Below are 25,614 nucleotides of genomic sequence, written 5' to 3'. Positions count from 1 at the left end.
ATTTATTTATACTTTTCACCTATTAATTGTCATGCTGGCATATGTATGGCATATGTCTCGTCAACGCCACATCCGCGCCACATATGCAAAATTGATTGCCAATTGAGAGTTGAATATTATTGAAAAAAAATTATGTATTTTAAGAAAAATTCAATAAAATTAAAAAATATGAATTTTTATAAAACTGTTACAAAAAATTTGATATTTTTTAGTCATTTGGCCAAACTTGAACGTGTAACAACATGATAATCAATCAAATTCTAAACTAAACACCTTACATGTGAATTCTAGCCACCTAATTAAAAAATTAACCACTTGCATGCGAGTTTAAACATGATCAAACTAATAGTCCAACCAAATATCATGATTATCATTCAATTAGCTTGAAAACCAACCAAAATCAACAATTTCATGTTCTAAACTAACATGCAAAACATGATTATGAAACTAAAGGAGAAACACTAACGTTAGGATGGAATACAAACTGAAAATATGAGCTTGACATAGAAACCAAACAACCCTTAAAGACTAAACTCGAAGAAATAGTTCAAAACCTCAATGGATGCATCAAATACCTTCAATTTCTTGTTTTATAGGCTTAATTAATCTTTTGGATGATAAAAGATCACGGGTTATACTTAGGATCAACGGAAATCATGTTTGAGAGGAAAAATGGTTGTCTGAGTTAAAGAATTCAAATGAAAATGATTTTTAAAACGAGTTTTTTGGATATTAAACTCCCTGGATCACTCAAGTTCCATGGGATTTCAAAAAGGTCACTAATGTCGATTTTTTTACAAAAGTGTCATCAACGTAGCCTATTTGTTACACAGGGATGTCACTCTCCCGTTTTTTACACTTCTTACATCAAAACGCAGTGTTTTGTGGTGACATGGCATGTCGGAATAGCCTGATGAATCTCTCTCATCCATGTCAGCAACATAAGATGACTGGTTATCCACGTAATCAATGCAACGGTAAAAAATGTGCAACGGTACTTTTGTTTTAACCTAAAAACATAAATCCATTTACCCTATCTTCTAATTTCCCCCAATTTCAAAAGTCATGAACCCTAATTTCTTCAGATTTGAATGTCTCCTCTAATTTCTTCTTCAATTTCTCAATTCTCTTAGTCATTGAAATCGTTCCAACCTTCGATCTCTGGTTGTATCGCATAATCTTTACTCTCCCCCAATTTCGTTGAAGCCAAGAACAGTAATTGGTTTGCTTCGTAATTTCTTCAACTATAGTAAATCGCTGCTTCAACTTTGCTTATCAACGAAGAGCCCAGATGGAGCAGGAGAGATTCATTCCCAATTGCTACTGCAATCAATCGGCGGTTCTGAAAACAGCTTGGACAACGAAAAACCCAGGAAGACGGTTTTTTGGATGCCATGGTTACCAGGTAATTAGTATTAGTAGTGATATGTGTTTTGACCTAAATTTGATGGTAATTAAAATTTGTTTTTTTTTTCTTAAACAGTCTGGAGACGGATGTGATTATTTTGACTGGTTGGATCAACCTCTGCCTCATAGGACCAAATCTTTGCTTTTTGGCTTGCTGGAGAAGGTGGACAAACAGGAGATAGAAAATAAGAACAAAGCATGGAAATGGAATTCTCTGAAGTTTTTTCTTGTTTTAGTGATAGGTTTTTATCTTGGAAGAATGAGTTGCAATTAGTGTAACTCTCTGTCTGTAATAATTGCTTTAACTCTTATTATTGTGATTTATGCACTTAGAACTCTGTGTCTGTAATGGTTTATGCAATTACACAAGCTTGGTTAGTCTGAAAATGCATTGTAATTTTCTGTCTTTTAACAATTTGAAGTGGATGTTATCTGAAATCTGTGTAATATTTTTTATTTTAACAATGTTTAGCAGTGTTATGAGCAATTGATATGTGATGCAATGTACAAAACAACAATTACACCATAAATGAAAACAGAAGCTTACAAATAACAAAAATTACAATATATTAACCTGCAGAATACAGGACAACAAACAACAAGAGTTTTAATATTCAGACTATTCAAAATGTGCAACCCTATCAATTCAAACTATTAAAAAAGAAGTGGTGGGGTAGATGCAGTGCAATAATGCACCACCAACTTAACAAGGCTAGAGTTATAAATTCTCTCTACAAAAACAATGGTCCCCCACTGTTACAGAATAGACAAAATAGCATTGATGCACACAAAATAGACAAAAAAAGTCATTGGAATGCTGCCCCACACACTTGCACAAAAAAGACCCCATAGATTCTTTCAAAGCTCTTGCCTTGGAGTCTGACCACCAGGAGGAACCCATATCTTCCTTCTCTTTATAGTAGCAGTAACCTTTGTAGCAGCTGGACCCTTGGAGGCAGCATGAGCCTTTGAAGCAGTAGAAGCACTTGGACCAGGAGGAGCCTTTGAAGCAGTAGAAGCACTTGGAGCAGCAGGAGCCTTTGGAGCACTTGGAGTCTTTGCTTGTCTTGGAGCTTTAAAAGAACTGTTATGGTTGGACAGATCTGGTGCAGGCAGTTTGCTCAGATCTGGTTTTTCAGGGATATTGCTAGTTGATGCAGCTGAACTTGAAAATGTTGAATTCAAGTTTCTTTTCACAGAAAGCTTTTGAGTAGTTGGCTTTTGTGCTTTGGCCACCTCTTTCACAGATGGTATCTCCCCTTGTTTTGTAGGTTTGATATTCCTCTTATGCCCTTTGCCCTTCTGATGCCTCTTACCTGCAGATATTTGGATTTCACTAAGAGTTGGATTTGGAGCTGCTGTTGAAGTTATGTCCACCAGCCTTTTGGTCTTTCTGACAACAACTTCATCAAGTGGTGAGGCAGCCTGTTGCATAACCATTGTATTAACAACTTACATCTAACACAGTTTTCACAAACATCTAACACAGTTTTCACAAACTTACAGCTAACACAGTTTTCACAATCATATATAAAGGTTACCTTTCTTGCAGTATCATTAGGAACATCTGGTTCTTGAGTAGGAGCAGGGGGACTCTCTTGAGTAGCTGCAGGTGGAGGACTCTCTTGTGTAGCAGGCTCATCTGGCAAATCTTGAGTAGTTGCAGGAGCCCTTGAAGACATGTCTTCTGTGGGAGCATCAGACTGTATGTGTCCAAGTGGTATTCTACTTGTGCCCTGCAACAATGTAAGTGTAGATAATGTTAGCATCTGTTTGTGAAAATGTAAGATTAAATACACAAGGAAACTTACTGGAGCATCTGAACCATTCTTTTCATGCCATTTCTTGTTGTGCCCTCTTTTACCACAGTGTGAGCACTTTGAAATGTTTCCCTTTTTTGAAACTTTTCCATTTACTATGCCAGTGTTTGAAGGCCTTTGCAGCTCATCATCTTCCTTCCTTCTCAGTACTTGTTTTCTTCCTCTCCTATAATTAACAGCTTGAGGAGGTATGATAGGGGGATGATCACTTCTAGGCCACAGATCCTTCCCATTGATTGGAGCCAAAAGATGGCTGTAAATCCTAAGGTATGTGGACACCCTGTAGCATTCATCTACATAGCTCTGAGGGTTTTCATTATTCTCATTGAAAGCAGCAATTGCATGGTGACAGGGTATCCCTGACAATTGCCACCTCCTGCATGTACATGTCCTGTCCCCTTTCTCAACCACAAATTGACCATCAAATCCAATAACTTGATACCTATGCCCTCCATCCCATATTGCCTTATAGAACCAGCTCATCTGTCTACCTCTCTCTAATTTTTTCAATGGTTTAGGACAAAATGTGCTGTCCAACCTAAGCATGGTATCTCTCTTTTGTTGAATTCTAACCATCAGTTTAGTCCTTATCATCTCATTCATAGTGATTATACCTTTTGTTCTAGCATCAAGAATCACATGATTGAAACTCTCACACAGATTGTTCAATAACATATCACACTTGTACCTCTCATCAAATTGAGACCTAGACCACTTGCCACGTGTTATGCTAGCTAGATACCCACGTGCCCCCATAGAAATATTAGCTACATCTAACATGCACTTGTCATAACCCTGAATATATGGAGCCCTAGCACATGCCCACAGTAGGTCCTTAAGAGCCTTGCCCTTGTATCTTTTCCTAAAGTTAGTGAGAATGTGTCTCACACAGAACCTATGCTCAGCATGAGGGAATAATGTCTCAATAGCAGGTATCAGTCCCTAATAATAAAATTTAACAAATAATGCATCAATAATAATCCCAACATCATTAATAAATACATAAACGAACTTTCCTGCAATTACATCTAGCATGTAAGTTTAACTAACACAGGCAGCACCTAGTACATTTATCAAAAACTAGATATAACATGTAAGTTTTACTAACACAGAAAGCCTTTTTATAACAAAAAATTAGCAATTAAGTAACAAAAAACAAATAACATGTAGGTTTCATAAATACCTTTTGTCTGTCGCTCATGAAGCACCATCCATGGCTATTGTTGATGGGTAAGTCATCTGCTAAGAGCCCTAAGAACCACATCCAATTCTCTTTTGTCTCCTTATCAACAGTGCACCAAGCTAAAGGGTATGTGCAGTCATTAGCATCTATCCCAACTGCTGCAAGCAATTGGCCACCATACAACCCTTTTAGCCAGCAGCCATCCACAGATATCACCCTTCTACAACCATCCATAAACCCATCCCTAAGAGGCCCCAGACACACGTACATTCCCTCAAAAACACCCTCAGACCTTTTGAACATGACTGTTGAATTAGGATGTGTCCTAATTAACTCAAGTCTGTACTCATTTAGACTTCTCATCTGAAGAAATTAGGGTTCATGACTTTTGAAATTGGGGGAAATTAGAAGATAGGGTAAATGGATTTATGTTTTTAGGTTAAAACAAAAGTACCGTTGCACATTTTTTACCGTTGCATTGATTACGTGGATAACCAGTCATCTTATGTTGCTGACATGGATGAGAGAGATTCATCAGGCTATTCCGACATGCCATGTCACCACAAAACACTGCGTTTTGATGTAAGAAGTGTAAAAAATGGGAGAGTGACATCCCTGTGTAACAAATAGGCTACGTTGATGACACTTTTGTAAAAAAATCGACATTAGTGACCTTTTTGAAATCCCATGGAACTTGAGTGATCCAGGGAGTTTAATATCCCGAGTTTTTTTTATAAACTGGTCACTGTCAACGATCGTCCATAATCTTTAACGATCGTTGAAAATTTCCAAACACACGATCGTGCATTTAAAGTCTAACAGTCGTTGAAAACCCAAAAATAGCAAAATGGAAAAATAGAAATTCATTCTAAGCACCTGAATCAAACTCGAATCAAACAACGCCTAATGCACATAACAACATGGTCAAAAGATCAAATCTAACACTACCACATCAAACATAACAAGATCAACACGCATATAAACAAGAACTAAACCGAAACCATTCCAAAACCTCGACAAAACTGCCGGAAAAACTTGAGATATTATAGTATGATATCCGATTTTCACAGTCTATATTATTTGACGGATTTTGCCCAACATTCGCCGCTATCTATAACACGCATTTCTTTGTATTGATAAGTTTCGCTTTATTATTTAAACAATAAAAAAATATCAAAATTAAGATCCACATATAATAATTGTGAGAGACATGATGTATATTAATGTGTCACATATGTTATATTGGATAATTTCTCTCTTCTAAGACGTTTGTGGTGTTGTTTCTTCAAAAAAAAAGTCGTGAGCTACTTAGTTGTATTCCAATATTTTCCGAATATATAATATCAAAACTAAATTACTCTTTTTTAAACATCAATGTAACCTCTGACTAATTTGTTTGCGTAGATAAATTCATGATGTTATTTGTTGATTCTGAATGGAACTTGTCTAACATTTGATATGCCATATTGTCAATGGCGGATCTTTATGGAGGCATGGAGGGGTTATGGCCCCTCCAAATTTTCTAAAAATTACTGAGTACCACTTTTATTCTTTAACCATTTACCTCCTTAAATTTTTTAAAAATAACGAGATACTAGTTTAGTTTTTTTACTATTAATAAAATACCGGATAATTTTAAATTCTTAAACATTTTATTTGTACGCATATAATTTGGCCTCCCTAAAAATTATAGTCTTGTGTTCTTTGTATGTTTGACACGGTATATCCATTTCTGCTGCTGCCTCCAGATCATCTAATTACAGCTCATTTACAGCTGGTTACAGCTCATGTAGAAGTTCATAAAATGTATAAGGAAACGCGGCGGCAACACCGGTGGCAACGCCAACCCCGGGGATCGGTCCCGCTCTGATACCATAATATAATTCAGAATCAGAGAACAAATCAACTATATTAATAGATTGTAAAATTTACAAATTAAAATTTAAAGCTAAAATATGGAGCTCTATTTATACATTTTATGAACTTCTACATGAGCTGTAACCAGCTGTAAAGGAGCTGTAATTAGCTCATCTGGAGGCAGCAGCAGAAATGCATATATCGTGTTAATGTTTGTTAAGATGAGAGACATACACAGAATAATACTATATAATAATATCATTTATTAATGTTTGTGAAGGAGCAAGAATAGTATTAAACATGATTCTGAATTTTTTTGATTCTTGCCAAGCAGTTGTCTTTTGGTCTTGAATGAGGCAGGTACATGATTGAACTTTGAGGATTTAGACGTTCAAGCCTGTAAAATGAAGATTAAAAAAAAAAAAAAAAAGTTGTTGAAGGATTAAAAGGAAGCGCCAATAAGATATGTGTAATTTTATAAAAAAATTTAAAAATAAATACAGGTTTAACCATTAGAAGATATTTGATCTTTTTGATATTTTTCGTTTATAATCCAAACTTTTAAAATTGTCATTTTTAACTCATTTTTCAATTTTTAATTTCAATTGTAACCATTTAATTATATTGAAGTGAGAAAAGGTTCAAATATGTCATTCATGTTTAAAATTCTTGATGGTAACAAGACAAATTGGATTAATATAAAACAATACCAATGACATATTTAAATTTTTTTTCATTCTAATTTAAACGCATGACTAACTTATTAATTTAGTGTATAAATGACATGACATAATATATATGTAAAATAAAAGGAAGTATAATGAGAGTGAGGACTAACTGATAATTAAGGAGAAAATGATGTAGAAATATGGAAATTTCAAGTTTGACCAGATCATTTCCAGGGCACAGCCTACTTCCTGCTCCAAAGGGAAGGAAAGTCCCTGCTTTTGCTGTATGATTCTACAACCAATCCAAATAACATCTTATTATAATATAATTAATTCTAATTGTAACATTGATTTCTATATATTATAGGTAACATATATTTATCTATCGACAATTATTCATTTATTTATAAATATACCATAATTTTAAAATTTTACCAGTTTGTCTTTTTTTTTTCAAATGTAATTGATGTGATGCAATGTTGTATACATGGGCTGAACTACCCTTAAGCTAAGGTAGCCTCACGCCCTCGTTGAGACCGATTTACTTTAAAAATAGAGGTAAAAACTTATGGATAAATGGATGTTAAAATCGGATAGTCAAAAACTTATAGGTGAACTAAAAGTTAACTCATAACTGAAAAATGCTACAGTTGTATATGCTAAATAGGATAACTTTTGTATAATTGGACGTATAATATTATATCATATCAACTTTAAATGAATCATGGACATATTTGATAAATGTTGAAAAATAATAGATCAAATTGTCAAATGATACAACCTTCTAGTCATAAAAAATAAGTGCATATCTATTTTATTTCAAAATTATCTATTTGTTTGTATTTTTAGAAAGTAGTTAGATAGATATGTAGAGTACCTCAATTAAAATTAGTATTTTTAATGGACGACAAAAATATTTGTTAAACCAGTTATAGTTGAAGGTACATAAATAAATTTTACCCATGTGATATAATATCCAACTTACATCCCATCTTGAAGGGTTGAATTCCTTTGGATTTGGAAAGATTTTAGGATCAAAGTGAAGACTTCTGAACCACACCAGAATTCTCCAGCCTCTGGGAATCACATATCCTGATGAATTCCAAATCATTCACTCATTTATTATACTAGTATTTTTCTCTTAATTTCACCCCCAAAATTAATGAAACTCACCGTTTATATTGACATCGGATTTTGCTTCTCGGAACACCGTAAGGGAGATGTTGATCAAACGGAGTGTCTCATCAATCACCTAATTTACAAGCATTTATTAAAAAATTAAATAAATTAAAAGTAAAACTTTTTTTATTTACAATTTTGATTTTTTATCATGAATATTCCCGAAAAGGATTTAGATAATTCTATGTTTATTGAGAAGAAAGGGTCAATACTCTCATGAACTTGTGACATGTTTTATATAAGGTCTAATCACTTAAAACCACCTCACCTTTAACTCCTTTTGCAAATATACCCCGACGTAGAAATTTCTCCAATTTTACTCTAATTTGCCCTTTTATGTTTCAATTGTACTCTAAAATATTAAATTGATCTCTTTTTACTTAAAAAAAGTTTAAAATAATCCTACATTTTTATCCTATATTTAAATTAGACCCTAATATTATTAATAATTTAAAAAATAAAAAATTATTTCAAACTTTTTATAAGTGAAAAAGGTCAATTTAATGCTTTCGGGGTACAATTAAAACATAAAAGGGCAAATTAGGGTATAATTGGAGAAATTCCTACGTCGAGGTAAATTTGCAAAAGGGAATAAAGATGGGGGGATTTTGAGTGATTAAGCCTTTATTTAACTCAATTTTTTATTTTCTTTTAACAACTAACCCCTAAACTCTTCAATTTTAAATTAAAATGCGTGTAATAGAAATCGGAAGTGAGGATGCAAGAAATTAATTAGAGAGTTCCCTAATTGTTACGATAAAAGTATTTTAAATCTAATTTTTACAATGAAAATATAAATTATGAAATTTGCTCAAAAAGTAAAAATTGGGTTACCATGTGTTATAAGTCCAGGCGCTACGCTGACCCTTTGTTTGTTAATTTTATAAAGGCTAAATCTATTTCTACATTCATATATCATACAATTTTTGATTATTTAGTCCCTCATTTTTAACTTTATATTATTGAGTCCCTTAACTTTTTTTTCCAGCAAAATTGGATTCTTAAAATTCTATTCTTTTAGTAATTGGGTCCTTCAACTTGTACTTTTTTCAACAATTGGATCCTTCTCCATTCCCTTAAAAGGATTCAATTGACAAAAAAAATTAGAAATTTAGGGATTAACAAAATTGAAGATGAAAGAGCACATAATCAAAATTCGTATAGTTTAATGATTCTAAAATAGATTTGGTCTTTTATAAATTATGTCAAATACATTCAGAACATCTCTTATCTAATATGGATTTACTAAATTGGTTCAATTAAAAACAGAAAAAATTCATAACTTTGATTAAATTGGATTATTAAATAAAACTATCTCAATTTATTAAAGCGACTAATTAGATAATGTTTAAAATATAAATACAAAAAAGCTTAATCATAAGAAAATACGTCATATTTTTACTTTTTTGTTTATGACTCAAACTTTTAAAATTGTCAATATTTCAATTTTCAGTTTCAATTGTAATTATTTATTCAAATTAAAATAAATATTTTTTTAATATGTGCTTCATATACATCATATTATTTCAATTTGCCTTTCTACCATAAAGAACTTTAAAAAGGCCATATAACTAAAAACGGTCAAACCTTTATGAAAGTTTAACAAAAGTCTAAATCTTTCAATTTTACTCAAATTCTCCTGAAATGCATGATATCGTATCAATTATTTCCAATTACACAATTTTCCTTATCTGGCGCTCATGTGTGGCATATGCCACATAAGTGCCACGTAGACGCCATATAAGCAAAATTACATAGTTGGACATTATTGAAACGAAATCATACGTTTCAGGATGAATTGAATAAAATTGAAAGTTTTGAACTTTAGTGAAATTTTCATAAAAAATTCGGCCTTTTTTGATAATTTGACATTTTATAAATGAAGGACATGTTTGAACATTTTCCACTCCAATCTAATCAAATGGTTACAACTGAATTAAAAATTAAAAAATTGACTAAAATTGACAATTTTAAAGGTTAGACCATAACCGTATGTCTAAAAGATGATATATTTTTCAATAATTAAGCTTAACAAAAAATATTTTGCCTTAATTTAAAACCAAAAACTTAAGACTAAAAATCACCTTAGAAAGATAATCCATCTCTCGAACTTCTTTTAGGCTTAATCCTGTTTGCGTCGATGGCCTCCTTTTTACAATCTCTAGTTGCTCTTGCTTCGCCTTTCGAAAACATTGAGGATGCTCTTGAAGAAAAACAGTAGCCCACATAGTGACATGGGCGAAAGATTCATGACCTGCATTCAAATACATTAAAAGTAAATCAATTATTTCTTCATTGCTCATTTTTCTACTATTTTCATCCTCAACATCCAACAAACGGTCCAACATGTCGTCGTCTTTCGACCGCCTTTTTTCTTTTTTCTCTTCTCTCCGTGCATTTACTACTATTTGTAGCACACACACAAGGTTTTTTCGGGCCTTGAGTGCTTTATGGTATGCAAATCCAGGAAGATTAATAGCCATGGCTCTCATCCCATGGTTAAGCGCGGTGTATTCCGTCTCTAAAGCCTCCACGACGGAATGGCTCTCGGAGCTAAGGAAGATATACATGATGATCCTGAAAGTGATCTTTCTGAGATGAGTTAGAAACTCGAACTCGCCCATGGTGCACCATTGTTCCAATGCAGATTTGAAGTTATCCTCAATGTAGTGCAAATATAAGGAGAGAGCCTCGTGCCCGTTTACAGGAGCTGCGGTGAGGCGGCGGAGACGCTTATGGTCTTCGTAAGACATGGTGACGAATGATTTTTTGCCGATGAGCTCCACGGCAGAGCTTGGCCAACCAGGCTTAAATGCTTTGTCATCTGTTAAAACTCTTTTGCATGCTTCTGCGCTTGTCACCAACACACTTGGTTTTGCAAACATGAATGCCTTGTATACTCCACCATCTCCGTATCTGCATTCATTTCATATCAGAATAGTTTAATGAATTTTTTTTTGATAATTAGGAAGGAGTGGAGTGATATTCAAACACGAGACCTCTTATAAGAATGTATGTGGCTGTTACCACTATACTACAACAACACTCGCATAATTTAATGAAGTTAGTAAAATGATTTTTATATTCACAACTTTGAGCATTCTTCTGAAATATATCTCCCTTACAAATAGAAGGAATTTCCTACATTACACTATTTTCTATTTTATTTACAACTTTACATTATTTTTTTTGTCTTTACTTTTCCAATATTTTTTTTACGAAAAATATCTTCTATTTTTTTTATAATTTTACAAATACTTTTTTCCACTTTTTAATAATTTATTCTCTTTTTTATGGTGTTTATTTTTTTTTATCGTGTTTTTAGTGTAACTATGGTGTCTTATAATGTATCTGTTGAGTTTTTTTAGTGTAACTATGGTGTTTTTATAGTTTAACAATAGTGTATATATATTGTATCTATGGTGTTTTTATAGTGTTTTTTTATGGTGTATAACATAAAAATACTACAAATACACCATAAACACTGCAAATACACCATAGATATACTAGAAAAACGGTAGAAATACACCAAAAAAATATAAATACACCGAAAAATACCAAAAATACACTATAAATTCATAAAAAATATATTATAACATAAATACATTATAAAAACACTGCAAATACACCATGAATCAATTCGTTATTTACAAAATCAGTAGCATTAAAATAAATAAACAAATCTATGAATTGGAGAAAGACAAAATAATTATATGAATAATAGAACAATTTTATAAACAAAAAAATTATAGATCTACAATAATTTATTTATAAAATGTTTAAATTATCACAAAAATTACAAAAAATCTGAAAACGATGTCGAAAAATTCATAACCCGAACGGAAGAGACGAACGAAAAAGCGACTAAAAGAGACGAAAGACCCATCGAAAGTAGACGAACGGAAGCGCGAACGGAAAAGCAAACGGAAGAGACAAACGGAAAAGCAATCAGAAGAGACAAACGGAAAGTCAAACGGAAAATAATAAAAAAAAGAAAAGAGAATTTTTAGAGAAAGAGAGAGAAAAGAGAGTGTGACAATGTAAAATTTTAACCTAAAATGAGATAAGACTTCTATATATAATAGGTATTTTTATAAATATTTTTATTATTAATGTATAGTGGGAAATTATGAAAAGATTGACAAATTTACTGTAAATATGTTTCAAAATGGAGTATTTTGAAAATAATTCCTTAAAAATATTTATATATTCTGATTTATTAATTTTGCAATTCAGATAATTGTATCCAAACTCTAAATAATATTTATTTTTACAAATTTTCAATTTCATGAATAATTTTTTTACATAATGATTTTTTAATTTTAATTTAGAACGAATTATGATTGTTTAAAAATGAAAATTATGTGTCCTAAATTATACTTAAATTTAGCGTTAAATACATTTATGTCAGTTTGTAAAATTAACGGATCAAATTGTTCTAATTTTTCTATTTTATGAATATATATAATAAAATAATCGAAGTTGTGGATACAAAAAACATTTTGCTTAATAATTAATAAGCATTTATTATCTTGTTTTAAGAAAAAGTTTAATAAGGTTATCTTCGATCAAATAATTATTATATACAAACACATTTCTAACTAGGCTTAATTACTTAAAACCCACTCACCTTGAACTTTTTTTTCGTTTATATCCTAACTTAGAAAAAAATTCATTTATACCCTGACGTATGTATTATGTTTCATCTCTACCTCAAGGCACTAAATTAACCTCTTTTCATTAAGAAAAAAGTTTAAAATAGTTCTTTATTTTTAACCTAAACTAATTAGAGTTTAATAAGAAATGAATTTTTCTCTAAATGAAGGACTATTTTAAACTTTTTTTTAAATAAAAAGAGGTTAATTTAGTGCCTCGGGGTAGAGGTGAAACATAAACACATACGTCAGGATATAAATGAATTCTTTCCTAGATCAGGGTATAAACGAAAAAAAAGTTCAAGGTGGGTGGTTTTTAAGTAATTAAGCCTTCTAACTATTACAAATACAGGAAATTACGCCATATATGCTTTTTTTTAAATTTTTTGTAAAAGTACATTCTGACTTTTTGTTGTAAAAATATTTTTTAAACATTTTTTTGGCTAAAATACGCTCTTTTTTTAATCTACCAATAATCTACTAATAATCTATTAAGAGACATATTTTTGCAAACACTTAGCAAAAATAGGTATTTTTGTAAAAATCTCTTATAAATATATGAATTACATTTCAAATTAGGGTTTTTTTTTAGCAGAGATAGAACTATTTTATGGTAGTTGTTAATGGGGTTAGCGGGAATTAATTAGTACCATTATTATTTTTTAAACAGACAAACCACAACCTGAAGGAGAATCGGGCGTCGAACCCCCGACCTCATGCAACTCTAAGGACCTGGCTATTAGGCCAAGTCCTCATGTGCATACTTTTAAATTAGGCTTAGTCATTCAATAGTAACTTTTTTTTTTATTTATGGTCCAAATTTTTAAAATCGCTAATTTTTTGTAACTGCTTGTTTAAATTAGAATGAAAAAATTTATATATCTGGAATTCTTGATAATAAAAAGTAAATTTGAATGATATAAAATAATATTATTTTAACTACTAATACAATTAATCAATATGATTGACAATCCTAATCCAACTCGTAAGATATTTTCTAATCCAATAAAAATTCTAACTAATCTCTAGTAAATTTAATATTGATTATAAATAAAAGGCTTAATTACTTTAAAAAAAACCCACCTTGAATTTTTTTCTGTTTATACCCTGACCTTATAATAAAATCCATTTGTACCCAATTTTGTGTTTTTATGTTTCGTGCATACCTAAAAATACTAAAATTGTCTCTTTTCATTTGAAAAAATGTTTAAAAAAATTCTTCAATTTATATTTATATACTAATTAGATGTTGATGTCATTAATAATATAAAAATACTTTCTTCTTCAAAAAAAATTAAAAATAACAACAAATTTTATTTAATTTTTATTAATTTCAAAAAAATTCTCCCCGAAACTAGCGCTCATTCTCATTGGAGAAGGAGTGGCGACCACTCCATCTCCGTGGAGAAGGAGCGGCTCCTTCTCCAATTTTGGAGAAGGAGCGAGCTGCTCCCCGGTTAGTTCCGGAAAGATTTTTTTAAAATTTATTTTTTAAAAAAAAAATTAATTAATTATTAGGATATATTTGAAGGTACTTTTGTATAATTAATAATATCAACGTCTAATTAGTATTCAAATATAAATTGAAGAATTATTTTAATTTGTTTTTCTAATAAAAAGAGGTAATTTTAGTACTTTTAGGTAGGGAAGAAACATACAAACACAAAATTTGGTACAAATTGCTTTTTATAAGATGAGGGTATAAACAAAAAAAAGTTTAAAGTGAGTTTTTTTAAAGTAATTAGGCCTAAATAACATACAATAATAAATTTAAGCAAACTCATAAGGTATTCAAATCAAACAAAAACTTCATAATTTTAAAATAAATTAATAAATTTTTTTGATTTAACGACGGATTTTAGCCTTTTATCAACGGAAAACTTAATTTATCAACGGATTTCAGCCTTTAGCGAAAAATCCGTTGTTAAAATGCAGTTTTCTAGTAGTGTTTGATCACGTAATGCGAAACTAGTTTTAGTAAGAAAAGACCTAGTGGCGATGTTGCGCATGAAAAATTCAGGATCACCGGACTTGAAAGCTCGAAGAAAGGACCACATATTGCCGATGAAAGGCCAGCCCAAATCACCCGGCGGAAGAGAGCGGCGCATTTCCCCCAGATGTGATTCGTACAACCACCCGTTGGCTCTCTTAAGCACCCATTTCAAACACCCTAAGGCAGCTGCCACCCATATCGCCACCACCCATATCTCCATGCCTTTTTCTTTTCTTTTATTTTCTCTCTTATATGCGCATACTCATCATAGTCCTTAATTTATAAATGGGCGGAGGAGAGTTGACAAATTTCTTTAAATTTTTTTTCTCTTTTTTTTAATTTTTCTTTCAATTTTTCTATAGTATTCTTTTTTATCCTACTTAATGTATTGTTTTTTTAAAATGAATATTAGTCTCGTTCTCTTTTATCTTTACTGCGCATGTGAATTGATAGTATATTTTTTTGATTTAAGCGAGATTATATGTTTAAAATCCATGCAACTGTTTAAAATTTGGAGTTAAAATTTTACCTACTACATATCCGGCTAGAATAAAAATTAATCTAAATATAAAAAATTTAAATATGTCATCTCATAATTGAAATCCATTTAAAACACCTCACCCCCACCAAAGAAAATATATCTCCTCTCTTTAAAATTCTTACACAAACTTAATACACTTTTTTTTATAGAGTTTTCCTTTTCTGTTGTTGCTTTTAAGATATATTCTTTTAATTTGTTGTTTTTTTATTAGTATGTATAGATTTTTGATCCTATCAAAAATTTAAAATTATTTTTGAATTTATATACAAAAAATTCTTAGTTGATCAAGATTTGCAAAGTTTAATTGGAAGAGATCTAAAAATGGAACATCCTCAAAAAGTAAAGTTTCAAAGTTGTAAAATCTGTACTAGAAAATAGCTATTAGCGACGGAATTTCAACTCTACGAATTTCGCAGCGGATTTTTCCGTTGCTAAATAAGTTTAGAGAAGAAGGCATGTTTTATTTGTCTTGAATTACTTGGACACCCGTTTCTTCTTGATGAAATTTTGAATCCCTTGCAAAATTGTCGATGGAAATTCCCTCTAGAAATTTATATATGTAGGTAAAGTAGTTTTTGAGACAACTTATAGATGAATTTACGACCGAAATATGATAAATTTGGAATGAAAAAGTCGTAGGCTACCTACTAATTTGTCACCGGTAATTCTATCAGTAATTATGGATTTTTCATGGGTAATTTTATCTAAAAATAAACAATGAGATATAGCTTAAATGACAGCGCTAAAAAAACAAACTACTAAGCCGTGAACTCAGATCCTCTCACCAACGTTTTTCCTTCCCAATTATAATCTTCCCAATTATAAAAAAAATCCATTTAAAAATATTAAAATACATTAGTTTAATACCCTAAAATATCCATCTGCTAGCTAATCATCCACGTCTTGTAAATAATAGTATTGTTTTAACTGAGGATAGGTTATCGATTGAAAATTATAATTTATATTGTGAATTAAATTTTAGACATCATCTCTAAAATAGAGAAAAGAAATTAAGTCAATGAAAATTCAAATATAATACATGAGATGCTTTTTTTGGTTAGAGGTTGGTGTCCTATATATGTTCATTTGTCTTCTTTCTCAGATCCTTGCTTTATCTGCTTGCACTTAAGCTCCTTTCAATGTACTTTAAAAATTAAAAGATTTTATTTTTTTAATGTTTTTTCCTGAATATTTTTTAATAACAAATTAAATTATTGTAAAAGTTAGATTTTAATCTTTTAAAAAAATCGAAGATAAATTTTGCATCCTTAACAATAGAACTTAGTAAAAATTAAATCAAACTAACTAGACAATTTTTTTTTTGATAAATGGAGAAGGAAGAGCGTTAGTGGGAGAATTTGAACCCACGACCTTGACAGTTTACTGTCCAACTAACTAAACAAAATTTAAATATATTTTGATTTGATTAAATAATTAAAGAGGATTAATTTAGATACAAATAATCAAAATATAATTTTTTTAGTTTGGTTTAGTTTTTATTATTGATTAATCGAGTCAACCGAAAAATCAAATTTGAATTTGATATCATTTTCATCAATATATATATAGTTACTAGTTTCGCATTACGTGCTATGCACGTGGCTCGTAACGTAACTCCTCAATGAACATATTAGTAAATTTATTATAATTATATTAATTTTTTATTTATAATTAATATTAAATAGTTAAGAATTTTTGTAAAAATAAATATAATATATTCGGTTATTAAATTTTTTTTCCATACTGAATTTATTCTTGTTTTGGTTTTATAATAACCATAATTAAATAATTAACTTAATTTTATTAATAATATCTTTAAAAATAATAAGATATAAATTTAAATAATAATATATTGACCAAATATAGTATTTAATTTAGTAGTTCAATCAAACTAAAAAATAGGTATTCCTAAATTAAAATTAAAGGTATTTGGAATTTATAATGTATTTTGCTGACGTGACAGCTGACATGACATGACGTCGTCAATTTTTCTTTTAAGAATGACAGTTGACTGAAAAAGACGGTGTCAGAGGTATTTTGGTCATATTTGGAATTTAGGGGTTTTAGTGAGCGCCGCCATAAAGATCAGGGAGTTTACTGATCGTTTTTAAACATTAAGAAGCTTATTGTAAGATACCCTAAAAGTCATGAGCCGTGGCGGATTATTAGCCCAAATTAGAGTACAATATATTTTCAATAGGAAAAATGCTAATATGACTACTGAAACAATATATATTTTAACATGCACATCGGCATTTTTTCATTAAAACATTGTATATTATAATGCACGCATCAGCATTAAAAAATGTCAACCTTAGAATTCAGTTTAACCGAACTGAAACAAACCAAACTTTTCCAGTTTTTTTTCTTTAAAAACCAAATTGGTCGTCATGTTTCTAGAACCAGCCGATGCACACTCCCACACTTGTATGTTCTCTATGTTCTGGATGAGATGAAAAGATATCATATATGCTAAAACATATGGCGGAACTTGACTAAGCATATAACATCACAGCTTCAAAATCGAGTGTATATCAGGTGTACAGGTATAAATATCTCCTTCAATGCAACACAAACTTATTCCATATTATAAGAATTTCTCTATGCTTTCGTTGCCTGAGAACCGACTTTCATCGACAAACCAATAGTATCTTTCCTCGCCGTAAAATTTCCTGGAAGTTCATATAAAGAGTATAGTTATAAATGTGTATGCCAGAGACAAAATCAACACTGGTAAAAACTTCAAGTAGAAGCCAATCAAGTTACAGGTATCCAATGGACCTACCTATCCGAGCATAGAAGGCCTAATCGTTCAAAATAACAATTTTTTTGATTTTCTTTTTCATTTATAGCCCAACGTTTCAAAAATACCAATTTTGGCCTGATTTCGTCAAGCACATTTTGATTGTAATCAAACTAGGCATATTTATAATTAAAAAGTTAATTTTATTTTTATTTTTTCCATTTACGACAAAATCTAACCTTTTTTTCAATCAAAAGATACTTGTAAAGAAGTAGGCTACAATTGACAAAATTAAAAGACTTCATTCATAAATGAGAAAACCTGGAAAGGTTTGACTTTTTTTTTTAAAAAAAAGCGAGTGATTAGCTATGATTGAAATGTACTAATTGAAATTAGGCCAAAGTTGACGTTTTTGAAAGTTGGATCATAAATGAAAAAAATCAAAAAAGTTGGATATGTTTTTTGTGATTAGGCTTTTACCGATACTATAATAAATCATATTCCAATTTTAACACCCAGTAGTTAGCCGCAAGGCGATAATTGAACTCACCATATTGTTTGAATAAGAATCAAAAATGTAAAAAAAAAATCTAAATCAAACTTACGCTAAATCTGCCAGAGTTTCTGATTTGGTCAAGCCCTTTCCCTCTGCCTGTTCAAGCGAAGTATAATGGCCTATCATTTCCTTCAATGTGTACTTTGTGCTTTTCATATCATTATCCCATAGGATACTCTGAAATCAAAAACCAAAACTAGTAAGCTCACTGAATTTTTGTAGCAGCAAAAGCCTGAGAGGAAGTGTAGCGATATGGACGAGACTTTAAGGAATCCCCAATAAGGAAACTTCAGCTTGTTTCTGAAAGGGGATGCACCCAGTGGTGGAACCATGATTTTTTTTCAGCCCGGGCTTATCCTCAGTCTAGCCTGAATTTACTTCAGATTTACCTTATTTTAAAAATATTTACCTCTTTTTTTTAAAAAAAAATTGGTAGCCTAAAGGTAGTTCCGCCCCTGGATGCAGCATATCCTCGTTCCATTTAAAAGACTAGATTGCAGTAGCTGACCTTTCTAACATACTCTCTTTTGACGTCTTCCCAATGCAATTTGCCTTCAGGAGAGAAAATGGAAGCATTCCAAAGAGCTCCTCTTGCAACCATTACTGATGAAGCACCTGGATGAAAACCGGTATGAATTCCAGAGATCAGTTGCTATAGTTCAATTATCTAGAGTAGATGAAAATTGCATGAGAAGACATATATTACATGTCAGTAGGGGTGCTGATAAGATTACAAAAGCAAATTTGATGCACTATCGGGGAAAAATGGAGAAATATTGAAACTGCTCAAGCAGTTGCACTGTAACAGAGTTAGATTGGCTTGACTTAGCTGGTTTTGTCAAATCTTACTCAGTGAAACACGTGTCATTTAAGTACCTGTTGCAGATTTTATTTGTTCAAAATCACCATAATCAAAGACATCTCCATTTGCAATTACTGGAATAGACAATGCTGATACAACGTCAGCAATCTCATTCCACTTAGCTGGATCCCTTGGCCTATCGGCAACTTTTCTGAAAGAATGATAAGAAGTAAAACGGCAAACATTCTTCAGACAATTCAGGAGAAACAGTAAAATCAAAATCTGAAGTATATTCTACCACAACAATATTTCAGGACTGGAGAACTTCAGTAGTCACCGTCTTTCAGTTCTTTCTGATAGTCTCTATTATTTTTTATTTTACATCAAGCATATTGATACAAGTACATCAGCTAAAAGTCTTCTGTTAAAGTAGTTCGCTAATGCTACATAGATTTTGGCCATATAGCATCACAGGGACTGTCAGCGATATGATCCAGTGCTTATACAATTAAAATCATGCCTTTGTACTTTTTTCTCCATTAGGCGCTCATAAGAGAAGTTGTTATGGCGTAATGAAATCTGAATACTTCTAGCATGTTCTCGATTGATTTAATCCTAAGCAACCAAGATTTCCAACTATAAATTGAGCCTAAAGTTTTGCACTTTTGACTTCTCATCTACCATGAAAATTAATAACTTACACGGGGAAAGTCTGGGTATTTCTAATATCATACTCTCTAGTGTAACAGCATTTACTTGGTGGGTTTTGACAACAACCATTATGTAAAAATTCAACTAGCTCTTGCTGGAGTTCTATATAAGTTCTTTGCTTATATTATTTTGTCATCAGTCTCTTACAACTTCAAAGATCCAACTAAATTTCACTTCCATAGAGATGAATGCAAGTTTAAAATACAGGAATATATTCCGGTTTTTACCTAAACCAAAAACAAGAAAATACATATTTTGGTTGTCATTCATCGCTATCCTCTTTTATCTAGACTAGGGACTAGCTATGCACAATCTAATTGACCAGATTAAGATTTAAGTGAGTTTGCTTTAAACTTGGTTGCTTAATAATGAATCTTAAGACTCCTAATATTTCAATTTATGCATCATATGTCCACATCTCATTTGCATTCACTCTACCAGTAAAATTTTATAAATTAAATTCCTATTAAACTAGAATAGAAAAAATTACAAAAAAAAAAGCAAATAATATCTTCAACCCGCTTGTTCAATTTTGTTAAATTTTGGTTTCAATTTGACCTGCAAATAGGCTGCATTTTCAGATCAGATAGCCTAATTTAGGATCTCAGAAATCAGACATGGGGAAAAAATATCAGGACAAACATCCCACCACCAAAATTACATAAGAGGTCAATAGTGGACAATAACAACTGTTAATCAACAATCAATGAGAACAGCAAAAGGAAAAAACCAACATCTATAGAATTTCTAGACAGGAAGAAAAATGAGAACTAGACATTACCTTCCATGAACAGCTAAAGCAGAAACACCAGTTTTTTCAATTCGCCTTGCCAATTCAACTGTATCTTGTGGAGACTTCAAAAGTCGGATTTTACATGTGACTGGAGAGTTCAAGTTCCTCTTTAGTGTTGTCAAAATCTGAGTCAAAGGATCTAAAGTCAGGAGACATAAATGAACTGCAGTCATTCAAATGGAATAATAAAAAAGCAGCTTTCTGAGGGTATCTTTTGTGTACATCATGAATGAGCTCTGGTTTAGACAAAAGTGCAGCACCCATGCCCCCACTAATAGAAAATGACTTAGGGCAGCCCATATTGATATCTATAGCAGCAACATCTTTACACCTAATAAAAGAAGGCAAATTTATCAGAATTCAAGCCAAAAACTTGCAAAAGATATGAGTCAAAACCAAATTATTATGTCAGATTGAAGAGCTACGGGTACGAATGCAAAAATGATTCAGTCAAAGAAGAAATACACCTAGAGTTGCTCATTAGACAATGTTATACCAAGCATTCGGTCTCACTCATAGAATTGCCAGTTTTAAAAAATGTAACATTCATACTGAATGGTGCTATATATTCAAAGGATAATGGTATAATAGCTATACCCAATCATGCAATATATATATTGTTGAAATCCCCCACCACTATATATATTGTTGAAATCCCCCACCACTATAAAATAGAAGTGTCACGACTTACACTAATTGAGCAGCAGTTAGAGCCCTCACTGCATCAGAAGTGCCCATTTGGAATACAACCCGATGTCTTTCTTCATAACATGTTCGGAAAACAACATTTTCTGTTCCTTTCTCGACAAAATCAGTGCACCCGATGTATTCTGCATATTAATTAGTATGAACCTCCCAAATTAACTATAGAATCAATGGGCCAGTGAAAACAAAAGATACACCAAAATACAGAAAGAACTAGTTTTAGTTTCCAGCTCTACTGTAGAAAAAAGTGCTAGACTATAACCAGAAAAGAAAACTTCTTCACCATTATCTGTTATCAAATACTACATGAGTACACAAATAAATATATTGTACATCTCTTGTTAGGAAAGATGAGAAAGGCTTAACCTGTAAACCTACATTTGAAACTAATTAACCAGAACAAACAAATATACCAGTTAACAAAACTGAAAATTTGTTTTTTGGCCATTTGGATAGAGCTATTGAAATTTTATTCTATTATCTCACCTGATTTGACATTAGCAATGGTCCTATTTCCAGTGGGTCTTCCGCTAAATTCTCAGAGTCATTGGTTTTTGTTTGTGGAACTTTTGCTCAGTAAGAACACTCATCAGTAAGTTCTGTAACCGGCATAAAATGGAAAAAGGAGAATAAAGAGACATAAACACTCTGCTATCTTCTGTAATTCGTAGGGTCGACTGTAATGAGAATTTGACTCAAGTTATACTTGGACAACTGTGACAAATATTTCCGTTTTCTCTCTTACTTCTTCTTCCCCTTAATGGTGGAATGCTTCAGTAAAGTGATTTTACATAATAAACCTATACATCTCTGCAGCCCCAAATTTCAAGTGTTAATGTAACTACAAAAAAATAGACTTTCCAAATACACTATTGCTGCTGCATAGCCAAACACAATTTTTTTTCCTAACCTTCTATCTCTGCTTAATTAATGAAAGTATTTATTTAAACATTAACTGCGACATCACCACCAGAGGCAAAGTAGTCCCAGCCGGCTATATAGCACCTGCTCCATGAAGGTCAAGGCGCTAATTGTGAATTCACCATAAAACCTTCCTCTATAATTCTCAACCCCGAAATTTCTAGTTCCTTAACCCTAAGGCAAACGAAAACAGTATATAGACAAAGTTGCTACATCCATACAGCACTATACTTAATAAAATGCAGCAATTTTCAGTGTCTGCTTCACTGACAATCTCTATATCACCTTAAATGATAATTTAATTATAAACTCCCAATATTTATCTCATTTATCCCAGTGAACAAGAAGAGACTTAAAGCCTTTTACTATCCATCTCCAGATACAGAAACTTACAGCGCAGACCATTACAGCTCTCTTCTCATTTTCAAAAGATTTGTCATACTGCCACCTCTGCGAGCCTCTGTTAGAGACTTTTTTGCACTAACTTTGCCATCTTTTTCAGAGAAGTGAGTTTCAAGTTTTCAACTTCTTATCATTATAATAATATGCGTAAACTTGAGCACACACCCCTAAATAGATATACATAAAAATACAGAATTTTTCTAATTATACAAAATCAGAACCAAATGGTTGGCTAGTTTCAAATAGCACTGAACCTGGAGGTCAACCAAGTTGCAAACTTTGCTAGTGCACCTACCACAAATAATAGCATTCTAGATACAAGTGCAAACATCACAAAAGGGGATTTTTTTTCTGCTAAGCACGGGGAAGTTTTTAATGATCTTAAGCATGGAAGAAATTACCATCGTGCATGTGCTTGCATTCAACAGTTCAAGATCAATGATCCCTCCTTGAAAGAAATGTTTGCACCGTGTGAAGCTGGTAAACTAAGCGCCAATGTCCTAGAACATTGTACAACTAAATTGAATCAATACAGTAACGCAAAGTGTTATATACCACATTTTACAAAGAAAAAGCTTTTGATCATAAGTCATTTGCACATATATTGAAGTGCCCCTTCTTTCTTGTTTAACAATCAGACCACTAGTTCATTGTTACGTGCATCGCCATAACATTATAGCACAATTTTAGAGCAGAAAGAAAGAGATAGATGTTTAAGAGTGAACAGGGGATAATAAGTGATCAACTAAAGTACTTATCTGCAAATTAATTAAATTTTTCCCCAAGGGGAAATCAAATAGTGATAATATTATAAAAATAATGGCCTAATGACTAAAAAAATAGTAGTTGAAATACAACAATTGGCCAATTATTTCAACCAGCTGTCTACACTCAATTTTGTTAACAATTATGGACATTATTATCATTTTGTTCAAATCACAATCGATGATGTGGCTGTGATGCTATACCTCCCAAGATATTGTTCTTGAAACAATGTGTCAACAACTATATCCCCAAGGTCCATAGTGCCTCCTTGTTGTCTTATACGAATTTCTTTCCTCCATAGCAACTCCTGACGTAGGAATGAAGTGCAATGCCGGTAGCCGGTAAGAGCTAAGGAGACATGACAGAGAAGAGATGGACACACAATGAGGAAATAAAGTAGACCTTGCGGATGTAGCATCATCAAAACAACATTGCCATTACAACCGATAGTGATTTGTACAAGATGATAATGGAGTTCATTTGGTTACAAATACTAAATCTTAATTGAACACTTAATAAATAGCTAGAATTGTTAACCATGCTGTACTTTCGGATTGCATTGAGCATTAATTCAATAACAATTAACAGCAGGCCCATGGCATTGGGACAAAAATTAATCACAAAAGTCAGAAAAAAAAACCAAGATTTTCGGAAGCACTTCAGTAAAAGAATAAGAGCTTTATACAAGCATGAATTGCTAAAAGCCTAAAACTAATAAGTTCTTACTTAGTTAACTCAATTGCCTACCTCCTCACAATGTTTGCCTCAGTCATTCATCATATTAAAGTCCATAAAAGAGTTTCATGCTAACGATAATAATCTACACCAGTACACTGCACATTCTCGGTATGTCAAAAATAAGAATTTTAGTTAATCAATGTTGCAAAAAGCTGAATTCACTGTTCCATAAATGATTGAAAAATCTAGAGTACTTTGGAAGGCCTTTAGAGTACTTTTATAATTGAATTAAGCAACTAACATCCCTGATTTCTTTCCATTCTCTTGTGCTTTACTGTCAGTGCCAACTAATATTTCAAAACAGTTAACAGTACATGCAGCTCGTCACGGAAAATTTATCTTAAATCGAAGATTTGCCTTGCTGAAGGACCACTTCAGCTGTGATAACATAAAATAGAGCCAGATCGTTCTGAATTCACTCACAAAATCAATCACTTCACTTCCATTCAACACCTTAAAAAAACAATGTCATTTAAAAACTCTAAATCCCTAATTTCCTTACTTCTACGAACTCATTTACTTTCAAATTGCAAAGCTAAGAATCAACAGCTCTAAAGATTGAAGAACCTCTTAGCACTAATTATGTAAATTAAGAGCAGCTAAACAGCTAATGACCAGGTCAATTTACTAGTTCTAGCATTGCTTGTAAATAAAACAGTTATAAAAGCAACCAACAAAGTACCGTTAACTTTGCGTTCGCATTTTATGAACTTATGATCAATAATTTCCTCGCCGTAAGTGATGTCGGCACCGTATTCAGCCGCCATTAATCTGAACGGCAACGTTCCCTGCAATTAAACGACGGTCAATTTACTAAACGCAAAGTTTGCTTCTCTAATTGAATTATTTTGACTTACAATTCGAACCATTGGAGCAAGAACCAGCTTGTTCTTGTACTCCATCTTTTGCTTTTGCTAGAGAGCTTAGACTATGGGACACCAAGTCGCTTCAAATTTCCTTTTCTTCTCCTAAGATAGCTTGGCCCATCTTTGGACCCTACCGTTCATGGGCCTGGGTACCAGTCCGGCCTCTCCTGATCAGAATCTTAAAAATAGAGCTATTTATAGGATTGGCTTAAATGCGCAATAAATCACCAACTTTCGCGTGTTTTTGGTATTTAACATAATCTTTTAATTTTGGCAAAAAAATACATGAACTTTCAAAATTTTGAAATT

The 25,614-nt window shown here is 31.9% G+C and overlaps 3 protein-coding genes across 7 annotated transcripts; all 3 read right to left on the bottom strand.

Annotated features, from left to right (window-relative positions):
• Positions 1 to 2,265: 2,265 nt before the first annotated feature.
• LOC126656702 (uncharacterized) lies at positions 2,266 to 4,199 on the bottom strand. Its single transcript, XM_050351309.2, has 3 exons — positions 3,219 to 4,199; positions 2,949 to 3,143; positions 2,266 to 2,832 (listed from the first exon to the last, which is right to left on the bottom strand). Exons 1-3 carry the CDS (start codon positions 4,005 to 4,007, stop codon positions 2,266 to 2,268), a joined length of 1,551 nt encoding a protein of 516 aa, XP_050207266.2. The 5' UTR covers positions 4,008 to 4,199.
• Positions 4,200 to 6,300: 2,101 nt separating this feature from the next.
• On the bottom strand, positions 6,301 to 14,990 carry LOC126655385 (ent-kaurenoic acid oxidase 1-like). Its single transcript, XM_050349551.1, has 6 exons — positions 14,759 to 14,990; positions 10,199 to 11,030; positions 8,109 to 8,187; positions 7,921 to 8,027; positions 7,106 to 7,227; positions 6,301 to 6,664 (listed from the first exon to the last, which is right to left on the bottom strand). Exons 1-6 carry the CDS (start codon positions 14,980 to 14,982, stop codon positions 6,562 to 6,564), a joined length of 1,467 nt encoding a protein of 488 aa, XP_050205508.1. The 5' UTR covers positions 14,983 to 14,990; the 3' UTR covers positions 6,301 to 6,561.
• Positions 14,991 to 17,536: 2,546 nt separating this feature from the next.
• Positions 17,537 to 25,387, bottom strand: LOC126655388 (uncharacterized). Of its 5 annotated transcripts, none has more exons than XM_050349557.2 (9): positions 25,297 to 25,387; positions 25,122 to 25,227; positions 21,600 to 21,738; positions 21,131 to 21,239; positions 20,897 to 21,033; positions 19,479 to 19,615; positions 19,111 to 19,217; positions 18,652 to 18,779; positions 17,537 to 17,975 (listed from the first exon to the last, which is right to left on the bottom strand). In XM_050349557.2, the coding sequence occupies exons 1-9, from the start codon at positions 25,339 to 25,341 to the stop codon at positions 17,891 to 17,893; spliced, it is 993 nt and encodes a 330-aa protein (XP_050205514.1). In that variant the 5' UTR covers positions 25,342 to 25,387; the 3' UTR covers positions 17,537 to 17,890. The 5 variants fall into 5 exon arrangements, with proteins under 5 accessions (XP_050205514.1, XP_050205515.1, XP_050205518.1 ...); XM_050349558.2 differs by lacking the exon at positions 25,297 to 25,387 and adding an exon at positions 23,338 to 24,049 and having other exon boundaries at positions 25,122 to 25,214; XM_050349561.2 differs by lacking the exon at positions 25,297 to 25,387 and adding an exon at positions 23,338 to 23,436 and having other exon boundaries at positions 25,122 to 25,213.
• Positions 25,388 to 25,614: the final 227 nt, after the last annotated feature.

This window comes from Mercurialis annua, linkage group LG7 (assembly GCF_937616625.2).
Source record: "Mercurialis annua linkage group LG7, ddMerAnnu1.2, whole genome shotgun sequence".
Classification (NCBI taxonomy): Eukaryota; Viridiplantae; Streptophyta; class Magnoliopsida; order Malpighiales; family Euphorbiaceae; genus Mercurialis; species Mercurialis annua.
This window is presented reverse-complemented; position numbering and strand designations above follow the sequence as displayed.

What these genes read in the sequence shown, in the direction of transcription:
- LOC126656702 (XM_050351309.2), bottom strand. Translation starts at nt 4,007, where the DNA reads ATGTTAGATGTAGCTAATATTTCTATGGGGGCACGTGGGTATCTAGCT. An exon ending in AGAATGGTTCAGATGCTCCA is followed by an intron (nt 3,144 to 3,218) that starts GTAAGTTTCCTT and finishes ACATTGTTGCAG; the next exon opens with GGCACAAGTAGAATACCACT. An exon ending in CTAATGATACTGCAAGAAAG is followed by an intron (nt 2,833 to 2,948) that starts GTAACCTTTATA and finishes GTTATGCAACAG; the next exon opens with GCTGCCTCACCACTTGATGA.
- LOC126655385 (XM_050349551.1), bottom strand. Translation starts at nt 14,982, where the DNA reads ATGGAGATATGGGTGGTGGCGATATGGGTGGCAGCTGCCTTAGGGTGT. An exon ending in ATCCGATGTCAATATAAACG is followed by an intron (nt 8,028 to 8,108) that starts GTGAGTTTCATT and finishes GGAATTCATCAG; the next exon opens with GATATGTGATTCCCAGAGGC. An exon ending in CATTTTCTCCTTAATTATCA is followed by an intron (nt 6,665 to 7,105) that starts GTTAGTCCTCAC and finishes TTCATTTTACAG; the next exon opens with GCTTGAACGTCTAAATCCTC.
- LOC126655388 (XM_050349557.2), bottom strand. Translation starts at nt 25,341, where the DNA reads ATGGAGTACAAGAACAAGCTGGTTCTTGCTCCAATGGTTCGAATT. An exon ending in GCTTTAGCTGTTCATGGAAG is followed by an intron (nt 19,616 to 20,896) that starts GTAATGTCTAGT and finishes TCATTCTTTCAG; the next exon opens with AAAAGTTGCCGATAGGCCAA. An exon ending in ACAAATAAAATCTGCAACAG is followed by an intron (nt 19,218 to 19,478) that starts GTACTTAAATGA and finishes GTTTTCATCCAG; the next exon opens with GTGCTTCATCAGTAATGGTT.